Raw genomic sequence first — 19,197 nt, 5'->3', positions numbered from 1 at the left:
GTGTTCAGATACAGGGTAAAGGGAATAACATTTAGTCCAAGATAAAGTCCTGTAAAGTCCAATTAAAGATAGCCTGAGGGTCTCCAATGAGGTAGATAGTGGCTCAGGTTTCACAGTATCTTTGTGTACATGTCAATAAAGAAGCTATTGAACCACCACCTACTTAAAGGATAGTTCAGGGTTGGGCACTACCTTAATAGGTTCATTAGTCATAGAAGCAGAATTAGGCCTTTCGGCCCATCGTCCAATAGACAATAGACAATAGACAATAGGTGCAGGAGGAGGCCATTCAGCCCTTCGAGCCAGCACCGCCATTCAATGCGATCATGGCTGATCACTCTCAATCAGTACCCCGTTCCTGCCTTCTCCCCATACCCCCTCACTCCGCTATCCTTAAGAGCTCTATCCAGCTCTCTCTTGAAAGCATCCAACGAACTGGCCTCCACTGCCTTCTGAGGCAGAGAATTCCACACATTCACCACTCTCTGACTGAAAAAGTTCTTCCGTTCTAAATGGCCTACCCCTTATTCTTAAACTGTGGCCCCTTGTTCTGGACTCCCCCAACATTGGGAACATGTTTCCTGCCTCTAACGTGTCCAATCCCCTAATTATCTTATATGTTTCAATAAGATCCCCCCTCATCCTTCTAAATTCCAGTGTACACAAGCCCACTCCGCCATTCAATCATGGCTGATCTATCTTTCCCTCTCAACCCCATTTTCCTGCCTTCTCCCCATAAGCCTTGACACCCTTACTCATCCCAAGAAGAATCGGAACAAAACAATTCCAGGCTCTTTCGCTGATATCTGGAGTACAAGAGACATTAGAGCCCGTTTAGAAAAGAAAGTATTTAGCAAGAATAAAAATAATACTGAGAGCCCCACATGGATTGTGGAAAACAGGTCATGCCGAACAAAGTATAACTGGTGAATGATGGCAGCCCACAAGTGTTTGGACAAAAGAGTTTGAGTCATACAGTCATGTAGCACGGAAACAGGCCGCTCGGCCCACAGAGTCCATGCTTGCCATCAAGCACCATTCTCATTCAACCTATCAACATTCATTGTGTAGAAAGGAACCGACCCGAAACATCAGCCATTCCCTCTCTCCAGGGATGCTGCCTGTTCCGCTGAGTTACTCCAGCATTTTGTGTCTACCAACATTCATTCCTGCATTCATTCCTATCAGCCTCCCTCCTAGATTCTACCTTTTATCTGCACACTTTTTTTTAAAAATCAAAAATATTTATTCAAATATTAAAATAATATATACAATACAATAAAACCAAAACAGAACCCACCACCAGAATATTATACAAACAAATATACCAATTGAAACTATTATACAATTATATTACAATCCCCATCCAGGATACATCCAATCCCCCGTGGTGCCCAGCGGTCACGGAAATCCTCCAGGGTGCCCGTGGACAGCGAGTGGTCCCTCTCCAACACCACCTGGGCGCGGACGTAACCCCGGAAAAGGGGTAGGCAGCCGGCTCGGGCAGAGCCATCTTCCGCCTGCGCCGTGAGTCGCGGATGGCCAGCTTGGCCGGGCCCAGGAGCAACCCAACAAGGACATCTTCGGCCCTACCCTCTCCCCTATGCACAGGGTGTCCAAAGATGAGGATGGTGGGTGAAAAGTGCAGCCAAAAAGCAAGGAGCAGCCCCTTTAGATATTGGAACAGGGGCTGCAACCTCACACACTCCATGTACACGTGGTACACAGACTCTTCCAACCCGCAAAAGTGGCAAGTGGCCGGCGAGTCTGTGAACCGCGCGAGGAACAGGTTGCAGGAGACTCCTCGGTGCAATACCCTCCACCCCAGGTCCCTGATGGAGAAGGGCAGAATCCCTGTGTAGAGGGACCCCCACCGCGGGGCCCCCTTGCAACCGGAAGGCAACACCGACCGCCACTTAGTGTCCGGACGGTGGACCATGGCGAGGAAGTGCAGGGTGTGGAGGAGGAGCCCGCTTATCTACACACTAGGGACAATTTTCAGTGGCAAACTAACCCACGTGTCTTTTGGACGTGAGAGGAAACCGGAGCACGCAGGAGCGTGCAAACTCCACACAGGCGGTACCCAAGGTGGGGATTATTTCCGGGACGCTGGAGCTATGAAGCATCGGTTCGACCAGCGGCACCAAATGGGTGAAGAGATTGTGTGCGACAAAAAATGCAAACAGGATGAAGGTGGATGCAGGAAAATCAGATGATAAATTGATTGAAGCACAGAATAAAGGGCAGTAAGCAATTGGAATTAGTTATAAAAGTCAGCTATTGCCAGTGGGGACTTGCACAGCTCAGTCCATTTGCTGTGTACATTGAATGCTACGGCAGAATGTCAAAGCCAGTAGATGGCTGTTCAGTGGACAGAGGGAAAACGACATTCACATTAATCTACTCAAAATTAACCGGGGTGGATGAATCACATGAAGAAGCATAGAAGGAGACCATTTGGCCTTTTGCTTTATTACTAACACTTTGCAAGACTTGTGAGTCATGAGGACACAAGTGCTGGAGCAACACAGCGGGTCAGGCAGCATCTCTGGAGAACATGGACCGGTGACATTTCAGGTCGAGACCTTTCGATTTAGATTTATAGATTTAGAGATACAGCGCAGAAACAGGCCCTTCGGCCCACCGGGTCCACGCCGCCCAGCGATCCCCGCACACTAACACTATCCTACACACACTAGGGACAATTTTTACATTTGCCCGGCCAATTAACCTACATACATGTACGTCTTTGAAGTGTGGGAGGAAACCGAAGATCTCGGAGAAAACCCACGCAGGTCACGGGGAGAACGTACAAACTCCGTACAGACGGCGCCCGTAGTCAGGATCGAACCTGAGTCTCCGGCGCTGCATTCGCTGTAAGGCGGCAACTATACCGCTGCGCCACAGTGCCGTCCCTTTCTTCAGACTACATTTGTCATTTCCACATTTTAACATGTATTTACCTGCATCTGCAGTTCTTTGTTTCTGAATGATGAGGTTCTGGTTTTAAGTTCCTTACTAGGAATCTATGTACAAAGGTCTATGTGCAATATCCTGTCCAATGTTAAAGGAGTGTTGTGCTGTTGAACAGGCTGATTTTTTGATGAAACATGAATCCACGTGCCCCATTCTGCTCTTGGGTGCATTGAAAGGTACAAAGAATGTACTCTACCACTGTGGCACAGTGGTAGAGCTGCTGCCTCAGAGCTCCAGAGATCTTTGGGTTTCCTCCCACACTCCAAAGACGTACAGGTTTGTAGGTTAATTGGCTGGGCAAATGTAAAAATTGTCCCTAGTGGGTGTAGGATTGTGTTAATGTGCGGGGATCGCTGGGCAGCGTGGACCCGGTGGGCCGAAGGGCCTGTTTCTGCACTGTATCTCTAAATCTAAAAATCTAAAAATCCAGGTTCGATCCTGCCTACGGGTGCATTCTGTATGGAATTTGTGACTTTCTCCCCATGACCTGCGTGGGTTTTCTCAGGGTGCTCATGTTTCCTCCAACATTCCAAAGACATGCAGGTTTGCAGTTTAATTGCCCCTAGTGTGTAGCATATGGGTGTATGTTGTGTCGTGTATGGGTGTATGGAACTAGTGTATGGGTGATTGTTGTTCGGCATGGACTCGGTGGATTGAAGGATGTATTTTCCTCTATACTAAACTAATCTAAAAATTGCAGGGGAGTTCTCCTGTGTGTTCTGCCTACTCTCAATCAACATCACTAAATCGTTTCCCCTGTCCTTACCAGATTGTTATCATTACTTCTCCGTGGATTGTCACCTTGTCGTGGTGGAGAGGCTTGTGTGGTCCTGAGATCCTGAGAGCAATGCCGTCTGGAGCCACGCACCTGGTAGGGTCACCCATGGCGGTAAGGTCGAGGGGGAGGTCCCTGACAAAGAGCGATCCAACCAAGACCTCAACGGTGGAACAGGCGGAGGATGATGGCTGACTTTAGTGGAGCGTCACAACGGCTGGGAAGGCGGATGAAGGCTGCAGCAGAAAAGGGTCCCCGGTCGTCTTGGACACCATGCCACTGGATCCTGACCCAGATCTGTCAAGGACCGTGTGGTGGCTGTCTGTGCGCCAGTCTCCCCATGTTAAACAAAGTCACGCACAGGCGTCCTGCCAAATGGAGAGGACAGTCATACTCGCTTCGAGTGATCGCCGATGATGATGTTATCATTGAGCTCTTGCTAGGACGGCTCGGTGGCGCAGTGGTAGAGTTGCTGCCTTGCAGCTCCAGAGACCCTGGTTCGATCTCGACTACGGGCGTTGTCTGTACGGAGTTTGCACGTTCTCCCCGTGACCGCACGGGATTTCGCCGCAATGTTCGGTTTCCTCCCATACTTCAAAGATCTGCAGGTTTGGAAGTTAATTGGCTTGGGCTTGTATAAGAGGTATAAGTGTAAATTGTCCTTTGTGTGTGAAGGCTTGTTTTAATGTGAGGGGATCGCTGGTCGGTGCGGTCCCGGTGGGCTGGAGGACCTGTTTCTGTGCCGCATCTCTAAACTAAACTAAACTAGTGCACTAGTTGGACCTTTCAATGCCTTTTTTGTAACATAAATGCGCTTGACAAGTACACAGAGAGTGGTGAATGCTGGAATGTGCTGCCGGGGGTGGTGGTGGAGGCAGATACAATGCATTTAACAGGCCTTTAGATCGGCACATGGATGCGCAGGGATTGGAAGGATATGGATCTCGGAGACAACGGAGATCAGTTTAAACTGGCAACACATTTTGCGCAGATATTGTGGGGTGAAGGTCCCGTTCCTGTACTGTACTGTTCCAGTCTGAAGAAGAGTCCTGACCTGAAACGTTACTTATCCAGTTTCTCCAGAGATGCACAGGTACAGGAGCCTGAAAACTGTAACGTCCAAGTTCAGGAACAACTTCTTCCCTACAACCATCAGGCTATTAAACACTACAACCTCAAATAAGCTCTGAAATACAATCGACTATTATTATTATTATTATTATTATTATTATTATTATTATTATTATTATTATTATTATTATTATTATTATTATTATTATTATTATTATTATTATTATGGTTGTTGTTGTTGTTGTTGTTGTTATTATTATTATTATTATTGTTATTGTTATTGTTATTATTATTATTATTATTATTATTATTATTATTATTATTATTATTATTATTATTATTATTATTATTATTATTATTATTATTATTATTATTATCATTGTTTACAGTGTACTATGTTTACATATTCCGTTGTGCTGCAGCAAGTAAGAATTTCATTGTTCTATCTGGGACATATGGCAATAAAACACTCTGGCCTCTCTTGACTCTTGACCCATTGAGTTACTCCAAACCTTTTGAGTTACTCCTGACCAGTTTTTTCAAGACTGTTGTATGTTCTATTTAGTTAGTAATAAGAGACGTTGGTATGTACTGGAGTTGTAGGAGGTTGATACAACTTTCTGTTTGGTTATAGATGGTGTACAAGATTAATAGGTAAACAGCATAGGAAATAGCAGGAGAAGGCCATTTGGCCCCTTGTGCCATACTCGATCCTGACCCAGGATGCTCTCTGTGTGAGGTTTGCATGTTCTCCCAGTGATCGCGTGAATTTCCTCCGGGTGCTCTGGTTTCCTCCCACATCCCAAAGAGGTGCGGGTTTGGAGGTTAATGTGAATTGTCCCTGTGAATTGACCCTCATGTAGTGAGTGGATGTGAAAGTGGGATAACATAGAGCTAGTGGGAAGGGGTGATCACAATCAATCACAATCACAATAAAATTTTATTAGCCAAGTATGTTTTGCAACATACGAGGAACTTCATTTGCCGTACAGTCATAACAATAAAAAGCAACAGGACACACAAAATACATTTTAACATGAACATCCACCTCAGTGACTCCTCCACATTCCTCACTGTGATAGAAGGTGAAAAAAAAGTTCAATCTCTCCCTTCTTTGTCCTCCAGCGGTCGTTGACGGGATGATCTTGACTCCTGTAGCCAGCGGCGAGCCTTCCTCGTCGGGGCGATCAAGCACCTTCATCAGGGGGGATCTCAGCTCCCCCATGCCGGCGATCTACCCCGGGGGTCGGGACCAGTCGAACCTCGTGCAGTTTTTGGAGCTCCCGACCGGTCTCAACCTGAGACTGCGAGCTCCTGATGTTAAAGTCCACAGGCTGCATTGGAGCGTCAATCCCAGGTGAGGGATCGCAGGCTCAGATGATAAATCCACGCCCCCGCGGGGACTCAAGGTCAGTCCCAGGCAAGACCTCCAGCTCCGTGATGTTGGGCCGCAGAGCGACCAGAGATACGATCCGGAAAACAATCGCATCTCCGGCCAGGTAAGAGATTGAAAAAAAGTTTCCCCCGACCCCCTCTCCCACCCCCCACATAAAACAAACCAGAGAACATTTACACAAACTTTTAAAACTTACCAAAAATAACAAAAAGAGTTTGGAAAGGACAGACAGACTGTAGGCGAGGCAGCCATCGTGCGGCGCCCCCTGATGGTCAATGGTCAGTGTGGGCTGAAAGGCCTGTTTCCATGCTGTAAAGAAAAAGAAGAAGAAAAAAATACATTTCTGATTTCTTACTCTGTGTTTCAGTCTTTTGAGACTACATTAGATGAAAACTAAAGACCCGGGATAAGTAGGTTAAACTTTAGACTTTGGACTTTAGTTACAGTGTGGAAACAGGCCCTTCGGCCCACTGAGTCCACGCCGATCCATGATCCCCATACACTAGCACTATCCTAAATAACGAGGGACAATTTACAATTTACTGAAGCCAATTAACCACCAAACCTGTACGAGTGTGGGAGGTTTCCGGAGTACCTGAAGAAATCCCATGAGGTCGCGGGGAGAATGTACAAACTCCGAAGATAGCACCCGTAGTCAGGATCGAACCCGGATCTCTGGCGCTGCAAGGCAACAACTCTACCACTGCGCTGCCTTAAGCAGAGAGATTTCAGGTCAATTTATAAACTCTGGATTGCAGAAGACTACTGAGGCATATAGTATTTCTGAAATGATGCAAATGTGACTTCAGGTGTGTTACCCATGACCAAGGTAACTTCTGATATTTTCCTTTATGGCAATGTCAGACCGTTATCTTACCTTCCTGTGATACAGGTCCTCACAGCAGGGTTCTTCTCGCGGTGAAGAGCAGGTGTAAGATCACAGTAAACCGTCAACTATTTGGGGCAGAGATAAGGAACGTTTCTTAAGATGAGCATTATCAATTTTGGAAATAGCAATGTGGATGCCCAGTCACTCTATATGTTCAAGACTAAGGTCCATAGATCTTTCATTGCTAAGTGGTCTGAGGATAATAGACAGATATGAAGACAAGATATGATATTAAAAGGACACAGAGTGATGGAGCAACTCAGCTGGTCAGGCAGCAACTCTGCAGACTACAGACATCTGAAGAAACATCCTGACCGGAAACATCACCTTTCCATGTTCTCCAGAGATGCTGCAAAGTTACTCCAGCACTTTATGTCCTTTTGTGTAAACCAGCATCTGCAGTGCCTTGTTTCTACAAGACATAATATTGTTGAATATTGACAAATTGGTTGGAAAGGTAATCACTAATTAATGTAATCATAAATTCAGGAGAAGCCACTGAAGCCAAGGAGCAGAGAGAATATGGAACTTGCTGCCATGTAGAGTGTTTAGTTCTTTTTAGGGGTACAGTGTGGAAACAGGCCTTTCGGCCCACCCAGTCCATGCCGACCAGCGATCACCGTATAATAATTCTATCCCACACACTAAAGACAATTTAAAGAAACCAACTAACCTACAAACCTGCATGTCTTTGAAATGTGGGAGGAAACCAGAGCACCCTGAGAAAACCCACGCAGTCACAGGGAGACAGCACCTGTAGTCAAGATCGAACCTGAGTCTCTGCCGCTGTAAGGCAGCAACTCTAACACTGCGCCACAGTGGTTGAGGTAAATGGCATGGGTGAATCTAAAGGAATAATAGAGGATGGACAAAGGAATAGAAGGACTGGGAACGAGGTTGTGGAAGTTTGGATTGCTCTCTTCTCTCTCTTCTTCAAATGGCAACCATAACTAGGTTAACCATTCATTTTGAATCATAGATTTTTTGTTCTCCGAAGGTACTTAGGGATAGGATGAAACAGTGGCTGTGTCGATCCTACACTATTATATTATATGGCAGGACAAGCCCAAAGGGCTTAATGGTCTTTTTCTATGATCTCACTTTCCTGTGATACAAGTCTTCCCCAGGTTATAGGAGAGTTCCATTTCAGGACGTTTGCAAGTCAGAAATGAGGCTTCCAATCAAGAAGATGCCTGCAGCCCCACACCTACCAGCAAGCCCATGCCACACGCTCGGGGATGACCTGAATATCGTGTGGCACCCAGGGGGCGCTGCACGATGGCTGCCTCGCGTGCAGTCTGTCCTTTTCAAACTTTTTTTGTTATTTTTGGTAAGTTTTAAAAGTTTGTGTAAATGTTCTCTGGTTTGTTTTATGTGGGGGGTGGGGGAGGAGGTCGGGGGAAACTTTGTTTCAATCTCTTACCTTTCCTCGATTGTTTTCCGTATCGCATCTCCAGTCGCTCTGCGGCCTAACATCATGGAGCTGGAGGCCTCACCTGGGACTGACTTTGATCCCCCCCCGCGGCGTGGACTTATCATCTGAGCATGCGATCCCTTGCCTGGATCGACGCTCCAACGCGGCCTGCGGACATTAACATCAAGGAGCTGGCAGTCTCGGGTTGAGACCGAAGTCGGGAGCTCCAAGCCGCATGAGGTTCGACAAGCCCCGACCCGGGGTAGATCGCCCGCGCGGAGGAGTTGAACTCCCCCCCCCCACCCCCTCGATGCAGGAGCTCAATCGCCCCGATGAGGAAGACCTGCAGCCGGCTACGGCAGCCGAGATCGTCCCGTCAGCGGAAGGTTAGAGGCCCCCGACCGCTGGAGGACAAAGAAGGGAGAGATTGAACTTTTTTCCGCCTTCCATCACAGTGAGGAATGTCGAGGAGTCACTGTGGTGGATGTTCGTGTTCAAATGTACTTTGTGTGTCCTGTTGCTTTTTATTGTTATGACTGTACGGCAAATGAGGTTCCTCGTATGTTGCAAAACGTACTTGGCCAGTAAAATATGATCGTGATTGTGATTGACCTGGGGGGGGGGGGGGGGCAAAGAAGGGAAGGGCGGAGGTGCAAGAGAAGCACAAATTAGTTGGGTTGCATGGCCTGGCAGGGAGAGATGAAGGGTGGGGCAGATGTGCACTGACTCGTCAAGTGCCTCCCCACTGCTTTCCCTGCCATCCGTGCAAAGTATCTAAGATAGACACCACGTCTAAGCATAGTTCTCAAGGACACCTCCACCTAGGGTTGCCAACTTCCTCACTCCCAATTACGGGACAAGATGACATCACCGCCCCGCGCCCCACGTGACCTCACCCAGCCAGCAGCCACGTGCTCCCGCTCCACCAATGGCGGCCGCCATTGGTGGAGCGGGAGCACGTGGCCGCTGGCTGGGTGAGGTCACGTGGGGCGCGGGGCGGTGATGTCACCCTTTGTCCCTTATTTGGGAGCGAGGAAGTTGGCAACCCTACTAATACGGGACAAGGGCAGTCCCGTACGGGACAAACCAATTTAGCCCAAAATACGGGATGTCCCGGCTAATACTGGGGACAGTTGGCAACCCTACCCCCACCTCACAGCCACAAGTCTCCATTTCCTTCTCCGAATTCCTCCAGTGAGCTAGCTTCCTGCACTATCTTCTTGAAGCAGAGATAAATTTCACCTCATAAGTTCTTGGAAGTAAGAAGGTTGTAATTGAATTGATCGGGATGATTTCATGACCCATGGGACTGAAACTCAAGTAAGCTGCTAAAGTCATGAACTCCTGGATTGAATTGCAGGCCTAATTGCTTCCTTCTGAGCAATCCCATTTCATCAGGATGTGTCACAAATGGTACAAACAATGCTAATAGTGAGACCTGTCTCCCTGGGGAGTGGGATATCTAATCGCAGAGACACTAGGCTGCATCAGTTCAAGATTAAACTCTCCTGTTGAGGACATCTGGGCCACAAGGAGAGGAAGATCATTTCTTCTCAGGTATCGGATGGATACTTACCTCAGTGGGTTGAAAGTCTTTGTTCACCCTGAGGTCTTAAAGCGACACGGGTGGATTTAAACAGCGGTTTTTGACGAGTTTCTTACGACACAACCCCGTGGAATTTGAGCGAAGTTAGCAACATCACAGAGAGAGAGGAAGGCGGGGGACCAACACAATGCAGGCAGCACAGTGGTGCTGCTGCTGTCTCACAGTGCCACAGATCCAGGTTTGTTCCTGACCTCGGGAGGAGGTACTGTCTGTGAGGAGTTTGCACGTTCTCCCTGTGCCCATGTGGATTTCCTTTAGGTGATCCGGTTTCCTCCCACATCCGGAACGCGGGCAGGTGGGACTCGTGAGATGGGGGATATCGGGGGGCATGCTGGGCCGAAGGGCCTGTAGTTGGGTCGAAGGGCCTGTTTCCACGCTGCATGACTTTATGACTCAATAAAAGTCAATTGTAGTCCTGATCTGTACTTTAATCCAGCAATAATGTATTTGATTACTGATTTTGGTCTGACATTGCCATAAAGGAACATAGCAGAACTTACCGCACAAAGGATTAACACAGCTGAAGTCACACTTGAAACTTTAATTTTGTTAATTGTTTTGAATCGATCTCACTCCACCTTTATAATCTACATCTTTGACTGAGATTTTGCTTATCAGTACTAATTGGGATTGGTAGCTAGGTGTTTCATGTTCAGCATGGACATGATTGGCTGAAGGGTCTGTTTCCGTGCTGAATCACTTTACGATATGATAACTAATATCTTTTTCAGCGTCTCTGTGTCAAATATTATGTTAACCCTCCTGTAAAGACCCTTGTGACATTTTACTTCACAATGCCACTTGAATGTAATTTGTTGTTACAGTGAGTTTAGAGGGACAGGTTTAGAGGGATACTAGACCAAGTTGACCCGTTGGGCCCAAACCTCTCCTGCATTGGTGTAGCACCCTCTCCTCCCCCTCCCCTCCCCTCCCCCCTGCCTCCCCCCCCCCCACCCCTCCCCTTCCCCTCCCACCTTCCCCTTCCCCCCACTCCATCCCCTCAACCCCTCTTATCCTCCCTCCTCCCCCCCTCTCTACCCCCCTCCCTCTCTACCCCCCATCCCTCCACCCCCTCCCTCCCCTTCCCTTCCTAGGAGATAGATTTAAACTTTAAAATGTGAATAACTTTAAATATATAACACCAATTTCAATGAAACTTCTTCCATTAGCACCAAAGGGACGATGGTGAGTAAGGTGGGCCTAGAATTGTTGCGCTATCGTGTACCGTTTTGACTGTAGATCAGGAACAAACAATCAAGCAAACGAGAGTTTTAGTATATAGATATATAGAAGGGGCAAATCCAGGCAGGTGGGACTAGTGTAGATGGGCGTGCTTGGTTGGTGTGGGCAAGTAGGACCTGTTTCCACACTGTATGACTCTATGACTGTGAACATTTCTTGATTCCCATGACTAGCTCGGTGCAGCTTTTCAAAGTTAAACTATCTGGTGCATTGCAGAATGACTAGAAGGTAGCGGAAGAACAGAATTTTCCTCTCTAAAAATCGCAGACCTGAAATCTTTATCTTTCCACAGATGTTGCCTGACCTGCTGAGTCTTTCCAGTAATTTCTGTTTTTATTTTGGAATCATTGTCTACCCTTACAGAAAGAAATATTGGAGTTGCTTTGTTGGTCCCGCTGAGTTACTCCAGCATTTTGGGTCTATCTTCAATGTAAACCCAGCATTTGCAGTTCCTTCCTACACATTGGAGTTGGTTTAGGTCAGTTACAACTCTTTTCTCAAAACTAAAAATGTGATAAACTGAAAACTAAAAACTTAATTCCTACCTTTATCAATAGTGCATCCTTAGTGGCAAACTTATGGTTTAAAATGCCACCTTTGCATTTGTAGTTATTTTTTACTCTTGACATATCCTTCAGCAATCAGCAAGGTCCAGTCAAGAGTCCTGTAGGATTAAAATAAATTGTAAAATAAAAACACCCCTAAGTTTGGGGGCATTGTATATAAAGCAACATCACTGGATAGAATGGAGTGTTTCAGAAGGAAATTAATAATCTGTTTTTAAAAAATCTCTCAATCTTAAATTCACATTGCCAATTAACTGGGTAAAGAGCACGTTTACTTCTGTAAGGGGTGGTTTGAGGTTGTAATAGGTTGTAAGATGCTTCAAATTCTCAAGTTATTAGTCTCTTGGAGTAATGCATAAAAGTCATACAGTCATATCTTACTTTCTAACCTGGTCAGAATTTAATAATACATTGGTGGGGAGGGAAGCGAAACTTCTGGAAATAATAGTTTGATTTTATATGAATAGCCTGTGGGAGGGGGGGTGGGGGGGGGGGGGGGGGGGGAGGAAGAAAAACAACGTTGTTTGATGGTGATTATATGTCCCAAATTTCATTTACTAGAATGATGGTATTGGAAGGTCTATCTAACGGTGAGTGATAGTTGTAATGGAATAACCATTCCCGCTCACTACATCACATAAGTTACAGGACAAAACCAAGCTATTTAGTCCAGACTGCCATTTATCCTCCACACCACCCTCTCTTCGTCTAAATCATCCATTGTATTCCTTCATTTCGTTTTCCTCCGCCTGTTAAGCAGCTTCTCTTCAAAGGCGTCTACACATTTTAATATCCAACAGCCCCTGTTAAATCAATAGCCGGACGGGGATGGGGGCGGGGGGAGGGGAGGGGGGGGGGGTGGGGTGAATTTTTTTTTGGTTGTGACTCTTTCTGTCCCAACTTTCATTTGCTCGAACGGCGGCATAGGAAGGTCTATCATGCGGTGAGCGATAGTTGTAGTGGAATAACCACTACCGTTCACATACTCTTTGAAGACCGAAGTTCAGGCCGAGTTTTCTATTGGAATTATTCGTGATTATCTCATACTTTGGTTATAAATATTAGACAATGAAAAACATTATCATCACAAACAACTCAACACACTGGAGTATAAGAAAATAACTGCAGATGCTGGTACAAATCGAAGGTATTTATTCACAAAATGCTGGAGTAACTCAGCGGGTCAGGCAGCATCTCAGGAGAGAAGGAATGGGTGACGTTTCGGGTCGAGACCCTTCTTCAGTCAACACACTGAAGTAGTTCATTTGGCTCAATATATCCAACCCGGCAAAAATAAAAATAATTTTTCAGACAGTCAACTTGATTTGCAGTTTGGTAGAGCAAGCTTTCACGCAGGGCATCGGTTAATGCGGTACAAGGTCTCCATGCCCAGCGCCCTTACAGGCGTTGTGTTCCGGAACCCCCAGTCATGCCTTAGATGAAAGGACATTTTCTCCATTATCCTACTACCAATTATCCACGTTCTTCCGCTGAGGATCACTCGGTGCTAAGGGAAGCGCTGGTTAAAATGTGGGATTGAAAAGCAGGGTAATTGCTGGGACGAGTCCTTGTATCAGGGGAAATTGCTCTAACTTTTTTTTTATAACGTATCCTTCCACATGCTGTTGTTTAATCCTCTTTGCCCAGAACCATGTGATTCCCCCTTTCTATGTGTTTGTGTGTGTGTGAGCGTGTGTGTGAGAGCGTGTGTGGGCGTGTGTGTGTGAGCGTGTGTGTATGTGAGTGTATATGTGAGACTGTATGAGTGTGTGTATGTGTGTGAGTGCGTGTGTGAGTGTATATATGAATGTGTGAGTGTGAGTGTGTAGTGAATGAGTGTGTGTGTGTGACTGTGTGTGAGTATGTATGTGAGTGCGTTTGTGTGCATGTGTGTGTGTGCGTGCGTGTGACTGTGTGTGTGAGTGCGTGTGTGTGATTGAGTGCGTGTGCGTGTGTGTGTGTGTGAGTGTATGTGAGTGCGTGTGTGTGCATGTGTGTGTGAGCGTGTGTATGTGCGTGAGCGCGTGTGTGTGTGCGTGCGTGTGTATGTGTGTGTGAGTGTGTATGTGTGAGTGGGTGCGTGTGTGTGTGTGTGTGTGTGTGAGTGGGTGCGTGTGTGTGTGTGTGTGCGTGAGTGCGTGTGTGTGTGTGCGTGAGTGCGTGTGTGTGTGAGTGGGTGCGTGTGTGGGCGTGAGTGCGTGTGTGTGTGAGTGGGTGCGTGTGTGTGTGAGTGTGTGTGCGTGTGTGTGTGAGTGGGTGCGTGTGTGTGTGAGTGTGTGTGCGTGTGTGTGTGAGTTGGTGCGTGTGCATGTGTGTGTGAGTGTGTGTGTACGTGTGTGTTTGCCGGTCTAATTGCTATTCGAGGGCTGCATTGGGAGCTGAAGGCACGTACAGTTGGAGTGACGAGAGAGGCTGGAAAGGAACAGGCTACGCCTTCTTCGTGCTCCGGAGCCGGCGATCTGTTCTTTTCACCATCCGAGAGGGAGAGGAGGAAGAGAGGGAGAAGGAGCAGGGACAACGGGGAAGAAGAAGGAGGAGGCGGGAGGGCGAAGAGAGAAAAGAGGAACCGGACAGAGACAAGAGGAAGAAATGCGTCTCAGGAGCGAATCTTTGAACAGCAACGCCTGAAAAAAAAGGGGAGCTGTCCATTTCAGCACCAAGAAAAAAAGCCGCTGTCCAACTCTCTGTCTTCACAGACCATGAGCTGCGTGGCGAGCATCTCCATTCAAGTCTAAACCTTTCTCTTTGAAAAACACATCTACCAGCAACCCCAAAAAAAAACCCTTTACGACATCAAACCGGGTGCTACTCTGAGATCAAGAAAACCGCACAAATTCATGGCGTTTGGAATAGCTGTAAGGAAAAGCCGAAAGACCGTGGCATTGATGCTGGCTCCGTGAGGAACGCAGGCTGCACGGATAATGATTTTCATCTCTATCTTTCTCCTGAAGATCTCTCAAAAATAGCCATCACTTATGGAAACTGGGGATCAGAATTTTAGAAAAAAGGATTAACATATCTATTTTTGGGGGGATTTGCTTTGGGGTTTTTTATTTAAAATAGATATATATATATATCTATATATATATAGATATATATATTATATATATATATATATAAATCATATATATATATCTATAGAACATATATCTTGGATTGGAACTGACAGTATCCTCCCCTGCCCACTCCTTGATCTCTTTGCTCCCCTCATTCATTTTAGAAGGGCGATATTTTTCTCATCTTACCGGAGGGAGAAAAGGGGAGCGAGGGGGAGAAAAAAAAAGTGTGTGTGTGTGTGTGCCCGAATATAATGAAGAATTATGGGTCTGTTTGATCGCGGTGTACAAATGCTCCTCACAACTGTGGGCGCCTTTGCTGCCTTCAGTCTAATGACCATTGCTGTAGGAACGGACTACTGGCTATACTCTAGAGGGGTCTGCAAAAGCAAGTCTGTCAGTGAAAATGAGACCAGCAAAAAGAACGAGGAAGTGATGACCCACTCTGGATTATGGAGAACTTGCTGTCTTGAAGGTATTTCATCCCTCCCCACCCCTTCCCCTCGCATCCACCATCTCCGTTCATGTGCTCCTTCCCCCTCATTTCCCCCCATGTTTACTGTGTACGGAGAGACCTATGGCCAGACATGGGATGAATAGCAAAAATGACTTCCCTCAATGGTGCTTTTTTGACGCATTCTGCATCTTTCCACTTTCCACCATCCAGTCTCCCGTTAACATATTCTGCAGTAAGGTTACATGCTGAATACTATATGCTCTCCCACTCTCTAAAAATCAATAGATCGAATCAATCAGGGGTATTTTGGTAAATGAAGTGGGGATCGTTGGAAGATCATGTCATTATTCACACACGGGGATCTTTGAATGGGGAATCGGGTTAATGAAATATTTATTTCATTCTTTTTTTTAGTAAAAGGGGCAATTTTTTAACATTCCCCCCTCCCCCCCCCCCCCCCCCCCCCCAAAAAAGCTGTATTATTACACTGAGAAAAGAAACAGCCATTTTGGGTGTGTCAGAATTAATGCTTATCAGAGACAAAATGGGAACATTTTTAAGGTTGTGTCTGCTTTTTTTCTGTGTATATATATGTGTGTGTGCGTGTGTGTGTGTGAGTGTGTGTGAGTGTGTGTGTGTGTGTGTGTGTTTGTGTGTGATAAATAAAACGAAACGCCTCCCGCTCTCTGCGAAATAAAACAACAAATGCCTCCGAGCAAAATAAACATTGTCAGGATGGAAGGGAGTTTTGAAACCTGTGCGGTTGGTGTGACACGAGGAGAGGGAACAAGCTGGGATGAAAAGCGGAAATAAAAACGAGAAGGGAGAATAAAGAAAAACGAAGCGAACGTCCTCGAGGTCTGAAGGTTCATTTTGCAAAAGAAACGATAACATTTCATTTTGCATCTGTAAAATGCACCTTCTTTGGGGGGAGAAAAGAGGGTAAAGGACTTAGAATTGCTGGTCGCAGCGAGATAAATAACAAATCCCCCCCCCCCCCCCTCTTTCTGCCAAGGGTCCGATGTAATTTTGCTCTCTGATGGGTTTTTTCCATCATACATTGTAAAGTATCTGCATGTGTGTTAATACAATCATTCAGGCCGGTCATTTGCGTTGGGGGGGGGGGGGGGGGGGTAATTTATGATGGAGTGCATGTCCCACACGGGTTAATAGTGGCACGGTTTAATCAGCGGCAGGATAGGCTGCGGTATGACGGGGTGTGGGGGTGAATTGTAATATAATCCCCCGCTCACCTCCACCCTTCCCCATCGGAATGTGTTGAACAAAACTGCGACTGATAGTTTGGGATAGGGTAAAAAGGGGAAAATATTATCTTCCGCTGGGATAAATGAGATGGCTGAACAGTTGCGTTCACATATCATGGGGCTGGAGTCTCTTACAATCAAAAGCCAACCCCCCCAGCATTTTAAAATAAAAAATAAATAAAAACCAGCCTCAAAATACACTGCTAAAAACAGTAATGACGTCACCACCTCTGTCATTAAAAAAAGCCAAATATGACTCATGGTCTTAATCTAAAAGACCCAGGACTTTTGACCAAAAAAAAAAGTATCATTTCGTCTATATAAATACATATCAAACTTTCCCCCCCAGTCTGGGTGTGGTGCTATTTTAGCTCTGTTTGCCATTTCAAAAAAGATAAACATTTCTTTTACACACTGGTGTTCGTCCATATGTGACTCTTGTGAAAGGACGTGACATTTTCGTGCATTCAGCGATAGCGCTTTTTCCCTGAAAGACCATTGTCTCCGGCTGAGCCTTGTGCTAGCTAACTCGCGATCCGCCGCTGCCTTTGAGATTTGCATTGTGTTTGTGTGTGATTGTTTCAACGTAGAATCAAGTTACAACAACGCTGTTGTGGAGATGGGCAACGGGTGTAATATTTATGTGTGTGGTTTAAAAAAAAAAAAAATCTGATGTTAAGCGAGCAGGTGGATTTCAAATGCCATCGAATGCGTTCAGCTTTTTTTTTTTTTTCCCCCCTCTGGTATTGTTACAGCCCTGCGATCAAAAGGCCGAGCATGATTAGTTTGCAAACCTTGAGGCTTTTGAAAGGAGTTTTCACAATTCTGTACTAATTGGTGACCCAGCAGGCTGTACAATCTAATCTATTGCCCGTCCGTTGCCTCAGAAAGGACTACACACAACGCGGCAAAAAAAAAAGTCACATTTAACTTTATCTTTGATTTATCAAATATATTTTTTCTTTCCTTGAAACTACCCCTTCATGGATATTCTTCGGTTACTTTTCGCGGTCGTGTCTACTGGGAATCAAACGCAGTCTTAATCCTTTTACTCGAATTTGGTCCTCGTGTTAAATATTTTTCACATGGTGAAAAGGTGCAAATTTTCTTGTCATTGTCACCTTTTGATGCTGGGAATCGACAATGTTTTCTTGGGTATGTTTGTCATTGTAGCTTTGCATCTACCAAGTGGTGCATGGTCGGATCATGTAACCCATCAGTTTGTGGTAGACTTGTCTGCACTGGACGTAAAATTACGTGCTTTCCAAAATGAAAGAATCAAGTAATGAATGGAATTTAATGTATTACATCTACAGTTGGTGTTGGAATCAAGCCTTTTGGACCTGTATGTTCCTGTTATAGATATTTCTCACCACCAATTCACTGCACAATATTTACTACCAAATCTACTGTGTACTTTCTGCAATTCCATTTTACAGATTGCTTCTGTTAATCAGAAGCTGCCATCTATTCGAACGTAACAGGATATATATCCTTGCGAGTTTTTTCGTAGCATAGTGGCAAATGTTCTGATCCTTTTTATCAATGGGTTGAGACAAGGATGTGGGAATGACGGAGTCACTGACTGTTCAGGTCTGGATGGTGCTGGTTTGCACATTGGTTGAAATTACAGCATGGAGCTGTTGGATTTTGGAAATGCTCATTTTGCTCCTGTTTTGGATCACATTGCTGAATGGGAAAGTGTTTAAGGAATGACTCTGCATCTAACCCACACGGTCACTGCCTTGGGAGTATGTGGTTGGACAGTGTTGAGCGAGCTTCACACTGTATCTGATCTACACTGCCACTTGAATGGGAAAGTGTTTAAGGAATGACTCTGCATCTAACCCACACGGTCACTGCCCTGGGGGTGTGTGGTGGGACAGTGTAGAGCAAACCTCACTCCGTATCAACCAACCTGATCTCCCGGTGGCTCAGCACTTCAACTCCCACTCCCATTCCCAATCTGACCTTTCTGTCCTGGGCCTCCTCCACTGTCAGAGTGAGGCCCAGCGCAAATTGGAGGAACAGCACCTCATATTTCACTTGGGCAGTTTACACCCCAGCGGTATGAACATTGACCTCCCACTTCAGGTAGTCTCTGCTTCCCCTCCCTATCCCTTCGCCCTTCCCAGTTCTCCCACTAGTTTTCCTGTCTCCGACTACATCCTATCTTTGTTCCGCCCTCTCCCCTCACATCAGTCTGAAAAAGGGTCCCAGCCTGAAATGTCACCCTTTCCTTCTCTCCTGAGATGCTGCCTGACCCGCTGAGTTACTCCAGTATTTTGTGTCTACCTTCGATTTAAACCAGCATCTGCAGTTTTTTTTCCCTACTCACTCCGTATCTGATCTACACTGCCACTTGAATGGTCAAGTGTTTAAGGAATGACTCTGCATCTAACCCACATGGTCACTACTCTGGGAGTATGTGGTAGGACAGTGTAGAGCGAACCTCTCTCTGTATCTGATCCACACCATCTCTGC

General features: G+C 46.0%; 1 protein-coding gene across 1 annotated transcript in view; it reads left to right on the top strand.

Moving 5' to 3' along the window:
- Window positions 1-14,139: 14,139 nt before the first annotated feature.
- LOC144611435 (voltage-dependent calcium channel gamma-2 subunit) overlaps window positions 14,140-19,197 on the top strand; it is a 127,848-nt gene continuing 122,790 nt past the window's right edge. Inside the window, exon 1 of the mRNA XM_078430520.1 lies at window positions 14,140-15,466. Coding sequence (XP_078286646.1) covers window positions 15,256-15,466 — 211 coding nt within the window. The 5' untranslated portion in view covers window positions 14,140-15,255. The remainder of the gene's footprint in view (window positions 15,467-19,197) is intronic.

Source organism: Rhinoraja longicauda, chromosome 40, assembly GCF_053455715.1.
Source record: "Rhinoraja longicauda isolate Sanriku21f chromosome 40, sRhiLon1.1, whole genome shotgun sequence".
NCBI classification, from domain to species: domain Eukaryota; kingdom Metazoa; phylum Chordata; class Chondrichthyes; order Rajiformes; family Arhynchobatidae; genus Rhinoraja; species Rhinoraja longicauda.
The sequence above is the reverse complement of the archived record's forward strand: the minus strand, read 5'-3'. Positions and strand labels throughout refer to the sequence as shown.